The sequence below is a fragment of the Chlamydotis macqueenii genome, chromosome 20 (genome assembly GCF_036417535.1).
Source record: "Chlamydotis macqueenii isolate bChlMac1 chromosome 20, bChlMac1.mat, whole genome shotgun sequence".
Taxonomy (NCBI): Eukaryota; Metazoa; Chordata; class Aves; order Otidiformes; family Otididae; genus Chlamydotis; species Chlamydotis macqueenii.
The window spans coordinates 6,584,218-6,595,351 of NC_141575.1; the positions used below are offsets into that span (position 1 = coordinate 6,584,218).

Here is an 11,134-nt window from a genome sequence, read left to right on the forward strand (position 1 = left end):
ATATCTCTGTAATGATTGTAACACTGACGCAACTCTTCTGGAGAGCTGCCGTCACCCGTGCAACATCTGTGTCACATCCCGCGGTGGCGGCTGCTCATCCCACCCAGGCCAGCGCGTAGCGGCTCCGCAGGTTTTCTGTGCTGGGCTGCTGCTGGTGGCGCCGATCCCCGTGGAGCGAGAGCTGCACCCACCCACGGGAGGGAGGCAAACGCCCACCTGCCCTCACCCGTGGGAGACGCGCCCCATCTCACCTGCCTGCGCAGCCCGGGCAGGCGAGGCTGCTGCTGAAGGCCATTTTGCCCACACACATGTGCCAAGTCCTGCGAAAGCCGCAATCGGCAAAACCCATACACAACCGTGAGATTAGATTATTAACAGAAACATTAATTGCAACATTGCAGGCTTTTGCTCTAGGGCGTGACACACCACACAAGGGATAGGGTGCATCTCCTCATCCTCCACCACGCACACAGTGCTTGTGCAAAGACACCCAGGCGTCCAGGTTTTACCCCGCCACGGCCACCCCCAACCCGCCCGGAGAGGCTGAGGTACGCCCACGCCCTCCCGTGATGTCTCCGCGGTCACCCATTCCGCCACAGAACGAAGCACCTCCTGCTTAGCTTGACAACCCGCGCAGGCGACTTTAGCACTGCCCCCGCCTGGCCATTGGCTCCCGTGACGCCCGCCTCCTCCCCACCGTGGGCGCCCGCCGGCCAATCACCGCCGCGGAGGGGCGCGGCCGGGGAGCGTGGGCAGAAGATGGCGGGCGGCGGCGAGGCGAAGCGGCCCAAGGGGGTGCAGGTGGGGCGCGGGGGGCTCGGTGGCTGCCGCGGGCGGCCCCTCAGGGGACCCCGGCGGTAACGGTCGCTGTCTCCCGCAGGCTGAGGACAGGAATGTCAACTGGCGGCGCTGGAAGCAGGAGAGTAAGGCCGGGCCCGCGCAGGGGCTGGGGGCGGGCAGGGAAACGCGGGCGCGGCCCCCAGGCCCGCGACCTTCGTGCTACCCCCTCCCGCTCTGAGCGGTCACCGGCCGTTGTTTAAAGCGAGATGCTGTTCTCCACCCCAGGGAAAGCAGAGAAGAAAAAATGGAAGGAAATAAAGCTGCTGAAGAAACTGGAGAAACAGCGGATGCAGGAGCTGGGAGAAAAACAAGCTGAGAAGCAGGAGGAGCAGAAGGAAGACAAAGGTGATGCTGCAGTGACCCGGTGGGGAGGCCTGGGTTGAAGGAGCTGGGAGAACTTGGTCGTTAAAAATCAGTCAGTTTTACATATTGACAGGAAAGGTGATGCTCAGCTTCATAGATCTGATAGAGATCAGTCCATCCGCATAAACAGGCACGAACACGTGGCAGCAAGCACTGCACAAGATACCTTTTATTTAGAGAAAGCTGTGATTAAAATCTAAGAAGCAGAGGTAGCTTTTTTCCTCTACCACAACTGCAGTTGAAGTAGCAAATAAAATGCTGTACGTGCCGCTGTCATGCTGTGGCTCTCATCTGATCGCACTCTGTTCCCCAGGGCGTCACTACACGCTGAGCGTAGCCCTGCCAGGCTCCATCTTGAACAACGCCCAGTCGCTGGAGCTGCGCACATACCTTGCTGGACAGATTGCTCGGGCTTGTGCCATCTTCTGTGTGGATGAGATCGTAGTGTTTGACGAGCACGGAGAAGATGTAAAGTAAGGAGGAGCCATCTTGTTCCGCAGAAAGCGTTTCCTCTCTGCTTTCTGTTTCTTCAATCTTTTATTAAGCTAAGAAGAGGAAAGAACTTTGTGTAGCTCAATAAAATGTTTGAGCCTCTCTCAGTTTCCAAGATTACAGGGACAAAGATGTTGACCAAACTACCCTGGCAACTAGGATCGTTTATCCCAGCACAGGGATGACAAAGCAGCAGGAGGTCTTAAACCTTGCTGTGGAGGGTCAGGGTGTGCCTGTATCTGTATGGAAGATGAATTCCTGTCCTTCAGCTTTTCAACCTGGACCTGCATCTGAGCCAACTGGCCAAGCCATGCCAGTTAGCATCCACTGTAGCATCCAGCTCAGTAGCGTCTAACTGCCAGGTTGTGTAGGTACAAAAAGATCAAAAACAAAATTGAAAAAGATATTTGGCTTACAAAAAGTTACAAATATTATTTGTTAACAGTCCATACCTCTGGAGTAGCCCTTTTATAAGGTGGCCCATATATTTCTTGGCAGGGGCGGGGGTGCTGCTATTTTCAGATTAAGGAGCAAGGCTTGGTCTTCTGGAGACCTGGCTGTTTGGGGCTGTGCAGTCTCATGCTGAGTTCACAAGCTGCTTGCTTTCTCTTTCAGGAGTGTGGAGGGGGACTTTGAAGGAATTGGGAGGAGAGGCAAGGCTTGTGTGCAGCTGGCTCGGATCCTGCAGTACTTGGAGTGCCCTCAGTAAGTCCATCATGGTCAGACGGTGCATCAGAACCAATTACCATGGCTGTCTCACGCTAGAGGCTATGGGAGCAGTAGCCAAATTCTGTTTATGTTGCGTAATTACGCAGGAACACAGAATCTTTGTTTCACATGTCTGGTTCAGAAGTTTAAAAGAGCAATAAATGCAGGATACAGCCTGCATGATACATCAGAGGTAGATCAGGGACCTGAGGGAGCTAAGCGTGCTTCCCTCTGTACTCGGCTCCTTTGAGTCAGAACAGGGCTAGAATTGAGGCTTGGATTCCTTAGAGACAACTGTTTTCACATTTGAACCTTTTCTCATAACAGGTACTTGAGGAAATCCTTTTTTCCAAAACATGAGGATCTGCAGTTTGCAGGTAACGATGCAATTGTCTCTGGCCCCAGGCTGTTGGCTCCCCCTTCCTGAGCTCTGTCTCTTGTTTTGGATGGGATGCACAGAACTGAGTCACTTTTCCCCACTTCAGAGTGCAGGGAAGGTGCTGTCTGTGGTATGCTGGACCAGGGAGGGAGGGGGCATCAGGGCAGTTGTACTTACTCCTGTGTTCCCACAGTCTGTGTCCTCTCCTTAGCAGTTCCTCTGCGCTGTTCTAGGGCTCCTCAACCCCCTGGACAGCCCCCACCACATGCGGGTGGATGAGGATTCAGAGTACCGCGAAGGCGTAGTGTTGGACCGGCCAACTAAGCCAGGGAGAGGCTCTTTTGTTAACTGTGGGATGAGGAAGGTATGTCTGTTACCCACAGATCCCAAAACAATTTCCCCTGTATCACTGGCAGATCTGAAGCAGGCAGGCTGGGTACTGCTGAGTCTGAAGGCCACAGCGGGCTGGCACGGAGTGTAGTGGTGTTGCTGTCCTGTCCCTGCTGGCTCGTTAATGGTTGTAGAGTCCCAAGTCCTGGCAGGCCTGCCCATTCCAGCACATCATTGCTTCAGTGCTGGAGCTGAACGTTTGAGCAGCAAAATCAGTCTGTGATTGCTGACCCAGCCACCCTGAGCCTGCTCTGCGCGCACCACACAGGCCCTGATCGCAGAATTCCTCATCCCAGCTGCAGGCCAGAACAGACCCCACTTCCTCAGAGGGTTCCCTTCCCTCCCCACCTTCCCCAGTACTTCCAGCGTGCCTGACGCTGATGGTGACTGTCCCTGCAGGAGGTGCAGATCGACAGACAGCTGAACCCCGGGCTGCGAGTCACCGTGCGCCTGGAGGAACCCCAGCAGCCAGGTAATACACTGCTCTGTTAGCATCTGTAAACTCAGTCCTGCAGGAGTTGGTGCTTCCGTATGACAGCCTTCACATTACTGACATTTGGAAGTACCCAACAGCTCTGTTGCTTTCATTCTGTGCCCAATTTTATTAACACCCTTGCCATACCTCCCTAGTTAACTGGAAAGAACTGTCGGCTCTTTGAGCAGTAACAAGCAGCCCAGCCATACCCGCACGCTTTCCAGAATGTGTTCAAAAGCGCAGTTCCTGGTTGTACCTCACGTCAGCGTCCTCCCCCAGGAGAAACTGCCGTATGTGGCTGGTCAAATCCAGCTCTCCGTAGATCACAGGGGTTGTTAATATCCTTGCTTCCCTTTCAGAAGCTAAAGTGCGGAAAGGCACCGTGGTGTCCTCACACCACCCTCGGACGGTGTCAGGCTTGTACTGGGGTTACAGCGTGCGCCTTGCCTCCTGCCTGAGTGAGTATTTGCAGGGTTTCTCTGCTCTCTGCTGTGTCTCTGCCTGGGCTTCCACACAGATTTCACACCTACTGGTTGCACATCTGCAGCAGACATGAACATCGCTTTCTTAGAAATCTCCTTTGTCTCAAAGGCAGCGTACCTGTGCAGCTAGCAGCCAAGAGGCAATCAAATTTAAGGGCTAAAGCTGGGGACATGAATCAGCCCAGTCACCCAGCAGTATTGTGCTCTGTACTTCCACTCACCATTGCTCCAAATTTCCACGTTGTACCAGGAGACAGAGTTTGTGCTGTCCACCTCCAGGCAGTGCATCTCCATTCCCATGATAACTAACTCCCACTCATTCACATCAAAGCCAGCAGTGACATTTGATCTCAAGAGCCCCGCAAAATCCTTTTCCCGCCTTCTGATTGATTGGAGCTCCTAGGAAAATCGCAAACCGTTAGTCAAGGAACAGCTCCTGGCACCTGGTTGAGCTCTGAGGAAAAGGTGCTGCAATTGAGAAGGGCGCCAGAGGCTCCGGCACCAAGTGAATTCTGTAGGAAAGAGGAATTGTTGTTCTGTCTCCCGGTGCACTGGTGGCGCTGAAAAGCAGTTCCTTCTGCTGCTGTCACCTGCCTGTGAGTGTTTCAGCCTGTCCGGAAGGCACACAGCATGGACAAGGGCACCACATCAACAAACCCACATCGTGCCTGTTTTCCAGGTGCTGTCTTTTCAGAGTGCCCGTTCAAGGAAGGCTACGATCTCTCCATTGGGACCTCAGAGCGGGGCAGCTCCGTGGACCAGGCCGCTCTCCCCTCGTTCAGGTTCGTGTCCCGCCTGCTTGGCCCTGCTCGGATCCCCCAGACAGGCCTGGTGCAGGCAGCAGAGCTTGGCCTTGGTGTTCTCCTGGGCAAGAACACTCCCAGATAAAAGTGCAAGACTCTCCTGCAGGCTCCCTCCTGTGCTCTGCTGCTCCCTTTCGCACCAATACACATTCCTCTGCAGGACAGAAGCTGGGGAAAGTACTCCCAGACACAGCCAGTTCCTTCCACGTTTCTCTGGAGCAGGTCCTCCCGATTCAGCTGGTAGCAGGGTCTGTCACCAACGGCCACGTGCTGTGGGGCAGATTCATTTGGCATGGTCAGAAAGGGACACAGCTGGAGCTTGAACACAGAACCAGATACCTGAACAAAAGAAATTAGTTTGCTTCTTGCAGATGGAGTTATTATGTGAAACCAATTTTTAATCCACTTGAAAGTTCAAGGCACACAAGCAGCTCTGTGAAAAGCTTGTAGCATCTGCCTTGGCGCAGGGGTGAGAGCCAGCCTCCCCTCTCAGCCTGTCCCTCTGCTCTCCCCTAGGCACGCCCTTGTCGTGTTTGGAGGTCTTGAGGGCCTGGAAGCTGGGGTTGACGTGGACCCAAACCTGGAGGTCACCGACCCAAGCGTCTTGTTTGACTTCTACCTGAACACTTGTCCCAGCCAAGGCAGCCGAACCATCCGGACAGAGGTAGGGCAGGTGGCTCGTGGCGGGGTGGGGTGCGAGGCCCGTGCGCTCAGAGCCGCGCTGCATTTCTGCCTCCGGCAGCGACACACGCAGCTAATCTTGTTCCCCACGGTGATGCCTCCGCAAAGAGCGGCTGGCTTGCCCGCTGCTCCTCAGAGAGCAGCGGTTCTGACTGCTGCCCCGGTCTGTTCCAGGAAGCACTGCTGATCTCTCTGTCTGCGCTGAGACCCCACATCGACAAGGCTGTGAAGACACCCAGCAACAGCTGAGGAAAGGAGAACCACTGACCTTGTCATCAGCTGAGGACGGCCTTCGGGAAGCAGCTGTTCAAACACGGGGTGCTGGGCAAATCACTCCAAGAGCCTGGCGGGGCCAAGACACAGCGTGACTAAAGCTGGCAGCGCTGCTCGACCAAGTGTTGGCTGCTGCTGGGAGCAGCAAGTCCACGCCCTCCTGCCTGCATGGGTCCAGTCAGGGGCTGGTTGGTGCCTCTCAGCAGCTGGGACGAGCCTGGCAGCAGGCTGGGTTTCAGTAATTCAGACTTCTCAGGTGGGGAATAAAGCAGTATGGAACCCTGGCTGCCTCGAAGTCCACGTGCAAGTGTCTTGGTGTAGAGGACAGGTGCTCAGTGTCTAGAGATGCTTAGTGCCTCTAAGTCTGAAGGCCACGTGACTCCAAAGGAAGTCAAAACTTAATCCTTATGCTAAGGAATCGTTCCTGTCTCAGAGTTAGCCTGACTCCACCAGCTCTCCTTTCAACTCAAGGGCTTCATCCTTCCCAACAACAGGAAGAGCTGGAGCTTCAGCTGGGCCTCAGCATAGCTCGTTACAGTTTGGCTCCATCGGTGACACCTTGAGCTCTCCTTACAGTGAGCTCAAACAGGAAAGCACCTGGAAAAGTTCCCTCTCCCCTCCCCCCTTTCAATGAGCTTTGGTAAGAGCAGATAAGAAACAACCAATACTGTGGAGTTTCAGAGCTTTACTGCTAAAATAGTCCTGTGAAAGAAAACAATCATACAATCTGCTGGCCACAGAAAGGCAGGAATCTCTCCTCCCCCTGCACCCATCTTGCTCCCAATCCTTCCCTGCTAAATAGCAGGAATTAAAACACAAAGGGAAGTTACTTAACGAGCCCCACGGCTCAAAGGGAGGACTTACAGGGGTAGCTCACGATGAGGGGCAAATTCTGGAGAGCTGCTATGGTATGAAGTGCCCGGGAGCCTTCTGCAGGTCCTGCCCTTGAGACCTGGTGCATGCGCGTGTTTCACTGTTACACAAACGCGGGGAAGGGTGAAGAGAAGCACTGGTTTGATTCTTATGTCCCACATTTAAAACTGCACAAGGAACCGTTATTCTGCAAGATGACCACCGTGAGCCCCTTCCCAGGGGATACCTGGATTTGTTCAGTCAAGGTTCAACGCTTGTTTCCAGCTGTGATGGCTTTCAAGTTTCCTGTTCTCTTCAAGATGTTTGGGACAAAGAGGAGCCCCGAGGCTCGCTCAATGCTCTCGATGGGAACCAGGAACCGTTCCAGCGGGATTTTCTCATCCACTGGGCTGTTGGGCATCACATACGAGCGCAACTCAATCTCCCCGCTCTCCTTTTCCAGGATAAGGACCTTGAAGAAATGTGTGGGGACGGCCACGTTGTTCTTCCCAATCACCTGGTACTTGACGTACATCTTCCCATCAGCCTCCATCCTGCACCAACAGCAACGTCCCATGTTAGCTCCCAGCCTGGTGCCACATGCACCCCGTCAGCCCTCCACCACCACCCCCAAGGGAGCCCCCACCCCACAGCACTTCAGGGAGCAGCCCTGCTTCTGCTGTAGGGGGTGTAAAAATGGTGCTGCAACAGAGGCGACGTGACACAGTGAGGCCAAGCTGTGTACTGGGTCTGCTCCCCCCAATCTCCTCCCTGTTTTCTCCCCTTTAACAGCCTTTCCGAGCTATTTCCTGCTGCTGCAGAGATCCCAACTTGTGACAGGTGCTCTTTAGCACTACATGAAAATCTTTGCAAATAAATTCATGCTCTTAAGTGGAGAAATAGTTCATTAAATAAAACCTAGAACCTTTTTCTGCAGGGAATGGGTCTGCAGTCTAATCTGTTAATCTAATCTAGTAACCTACTACTGCTAGACTGTTAAGGGCTGCAAACACAAGTGACTTGGTTACGTTTTAGCTTAAGAAACTCCTACTTACAAAATAACAAACTGAATGGGAAATACTCAAACTCATCCCAGTCCTAAGTACCTTTCCACAGAACCTCAGCGCGCAGCTGGTTTCACCCACCAAGCAGGAACTTAGCAGCTCACTCCCATTTGGGAGCAGCTGGGAGGCCGGAGATGCCTCTTCCGAGCACGGTCCCAGCGTGGCCCCTGTATTTACCTGGGCAGGAAAAGGGGTCCTGTGCAGACATAGACGTTCTTGTTGTTCCTTGCCAAGCTTCTGCTGTACTTCTCAAGGTTATTCCAGGCATTCTGGTTTAAATGGGGATCCTGGAAAAACAACCAGGGCAACACAAGCAGCAGTGAGTTGCTGGGGAATTTCCTGACTGTTTGGAGTAACACCACCCACCTTTTCTGAAGCACACCCCACAGCGTCCCAGGCAATTTCCAGAAGAGATCTCCACTGCTGCGGACGCCGCATTCAGCGAGGTCCTGGTTTGCACACCCAGGAACAGAACCCCCTCACCTCGCACCGTGATTTTTACAAGCACCTGTCTGCCTGTTTAACTTGGCTCCCACAACGAGCTGCGCTGAACTACATCTCTCGTGGCTTGAGAGGAGCACGCGGGCAGGTGCGTTTGCAGGATCGCTGCCGGCAAGTTTAGCAGGAAATCCGGCACCCCCGAGGGACTTTGCACCCTCTCCGCCTGAGCTGCTATAGGGACAAACACACGGAAGAGCCAGGGACGCTCCGAGATGGCTTCCAGCAGCTTCTGCCCTTGAACCCAGGGCATTCCCCCGGGCACTGCGAGTCTCCTTGCACGTCCCCGGGGCTGCGCGGAGCCGGTGCCCGCGGCGGGCCCTACCTGCGGGGCGATGTTGCTGAGGTAGAAGGTGTCCCGCATGGCTTTCTGGCTCCATTTGTGGTTGGCGGCGGCGGCCAGGTGCCCGCGGTCGAAGCCGCTACCCCGGTAATCGGCGTTGGTGGCTCGGTGATACTCGTGAACCGAATCGTCCTCCTGGAAATCGCAGGCGGCGCGGTCGGAGGTGCCGCTGAGCGTCTCCCGGTTGAGCTGCTCGATGACCCAGAGCGCGCTGCGGCTCCGCGGGTCGTAGCACAGCACGTAGGACTCGCGGCTCCGCAGCTGCGCCAGCCCGGGCAGCCCGTACTTGGTCAGCTCGGTCCGCCCCGAGCCCGGCAGCGCCGGCGGACCGGCCGCCCCTACGACGGGCACCACGGGCAGGCGGCCCAGCAGCCCCTCCGCCGCATCGCCCTCGGCCCGGCGGCGGGCGGTGAGGGCCGCCCCCAGCCCCGCGCCCAGGCCCAGCGAGGCGGCGGGAAGCAGCCAGCGGCCCCGCAGCATGGCCGTGCGCTGCGCCGCGGGAGCGGCCGCCGCTTAAACGGGCCGCGGCGCTGCGACGAGCGGGGCTGTGGCTGGTGCGGCAGCGTCGCCGCTTTAAGGGCGACAGGGCGCCAGGCCCGGGATCCGGCGGCGGCGACAGAAGGGGCTGCGGCACCGGTCTGCAAAGAAACGGCTTTATTGGGACGAAGGAGAGAGCAGCCTTCCCCGGGGAGCGCCGAGAGCGGCTGGGGGGGAAGTACAAAAATAAAGAGCGGGCCCCCCCCCGGCCTCAGCTCCCCCCGAGAGCAGCCGCAGCGCCGGCGTCACCTCCGCGGTTTTTCGGGTTCCCCGCACCCCGAGAGAAGCCCCGGCTCCCCCGGCCCGTCCCACTGCAGCCCGCACCGCCGAGCGAGGCGGCGGCTGGGGAAGGCAAAGCAAAACCACCTCGGCCCGGAGGAGGTGGCGACGGGGACGGGCCGCGACCACCGGGGGCAGCGGGAGATGCTGCAGTGGTCGCCAACTCCGACCCCGGCCCGGGGAGGCACACCGCCCGCGGGATGTCCGCACACAGCCCCTCACTCGGGGAAAGGAAGCATTATAAAAATAGTGTTTAAAAAGAAGCATAAAAGAAGGAGGTGGAGAGCGATGAAGTGTTCTCTAGACCCTGTTCTGGGAATTCTTTCCAGCCAAGGTAAACAAACAAAAAAAACAAAACAAAACAAACAAAAAAACCACAAACAAGTGTTATTTGTTCCTCTCTTTTGGGAAAAGGGCATTTTAGAAGAGCTCTCCAAACAGCTAAAAGTCACTGACGCTCATGAAGGGAAAACAGCCTCTTCTTTCCCAAACACCTCAGACTCCCCCAGAGCAACTTCTGACCTTCCAAGCGTGAATAGTTCACAAAATGTGAACTCCAGATCAGTGTTCTGAGTGATCGCCATCAACAACTTGATCTCTACTATCCCGCTGCTTCTACCACCACTGGCCAAACCGCAGAGTTTCCCGAAGCCCGAATCACAGTGCGGTGCAGGCAGAACAGACCTCTTTCTCCTAGGGAAGGCTCTTCTCTCCCCACAGCCAGCAGCGTCCTGTTTTTCCTACCAGTTTAAGATGAGTCCCCCTTCCCCTGCCCGGCAGTGAGGAATGCATTGCAGGAGCTATTTAAACATCCTCTGTTTGGGTGCCTGTGAAACAAGGGGTCCCCCAAGGCACCCCAGACTAACACCCCCCCAACCCAAAGAACTGCCACTTCAGCCACCTCGCTGCTCCTGCAGATTAGGATTGAAAGAAATCAGAGGTGGAAACGTCTCAAGGGTGGAGCAGTTGTTACCTGGCCACACAAGCAAGGACAGCTAGTTAAATACCATCTGAGCTCAACAACAACAAAAAAAATCACCAGAAGCCTTTGGACAAATGAAGCCAAGGAAACTCATAAGGAAACTCAAAAGCTGGTAACAAGATTTTCTTTTCTCCCCTCAGAAAATCTAGTTTTGCTCTTAAAGAAAGGAGAAGGTCTTGGAATAAAGAAAGGGATATCCCAAGTAATTGAAAAGCACAACTCCTTTCAACAGCCCTTTTCAACAGCAGGACAGAAGCCCTACCACACAGGAGGGGATGAGAGACATAAACATCTTTTCATACAGGAACCAGCCTGTCCAGGCGTATCAGAGTTGTTACAAGTTCTCCCCAAAGAGCTCCACCAGTTTAGCAGCCACAGTCTGGATAAGGCTACAGAACTTATCCCAGAGAACGTTCCCATCAGCCAAAGCTCTCACTGCATCCCATGAAACCATGCAGACTCCTTTTAAACCCATTCACCATCACCTCCTAAAGATAATTAAGGCAGCACAACACAAGCCCTCCAGCACCTAGGAAGGGAGGAGACAGTGTGACACCCGTCCCCAGCCAGCCACCTCCCCAGTGTCTTCCTCGAGTGTTTGTAACGCTACAGACCAGCGCCCGGCCCCGAGCCGGGCAACACCACTGCAGGTAGCCAACCTCAGGGCCCAAACGCTGCTCTGAAAACAAGAAG

At 55.3% G+C, this 11,134-nt stretch overlaps 2 protein-coding genes across 3 annotated transcripts; one reads left to right on the forward strand and one right to left on the reverse strand.

Moving 5' to 3' along the window:
- The first annotated feature begins 748 nt into the window (after positions 1 to 748).
- Positions 749 to 6,170, forward strand: SPOUT1 (SPOUT domain containing methyltransferase 1). Its single transcript, XM_086764180.1, has 12 exons — positions 749 to 801; positions 881 to 923; positions 1,066 to 1,185; positions 1,517 to 1,676; positions 2,311 to 2,400; positions 2,731 to 2,780; positions 3,016 to 3,146; positions 3,572 to 3,644; positions 4,007 to 4,105; positions 4,809 to 4,911; positions 5,449 to 5,596; positions 5,788 to 6,170. Exons 1-12 carry the CDS (start codon positions 760 to 762, stop codon positions 5,860 to 5,862), a joined length of 1,134 nt encoding a protein of 377 aa, XP_086620306.1. The 5' UTR covers positions 749 to 759; the 3' UTR covers positions 5,863 to 6,170.
- Positions 1,618 to 9,157, reverse strand: ENDOG (endonuclease G). 2 transcript variants are annotated; one of them, XM_086764181.1, is made up of 4 exons: positions 8,626 to 9,157; positions 7,980 to 8,089; positions 6,986 to 7,292; positions 1,618 to 1,748 (listed from the first exon to the last, which is right to left on the reverse strand). In XM_086764181.1, exons 1-3 carry the CDS (start codon positions 9,121 to 9,123, stop codon positions 7,007 to 7,009), a joined length of 894 nt encoding a protein of 297 aa, XP_086620307.1. In that variant the 5' UTR covers positions 9,124 to 9,157; the 3' UTR covers positions 1,618 to 1,748; positions 6,986 to 7,006. The 2 variants fall into 2 exon arrangements, with proteins under 2 accessions (XP_086620307.1, XP_010121614.2); XM_010123312.2 differs by lacking the exon at positions 1,618 to 1,748 and having other exon boundaries at positions 6,559 to 7,292.
- Between the last annotated feature and the right edge of the window lie 1,977 nt (positions 9,158 to 11,134).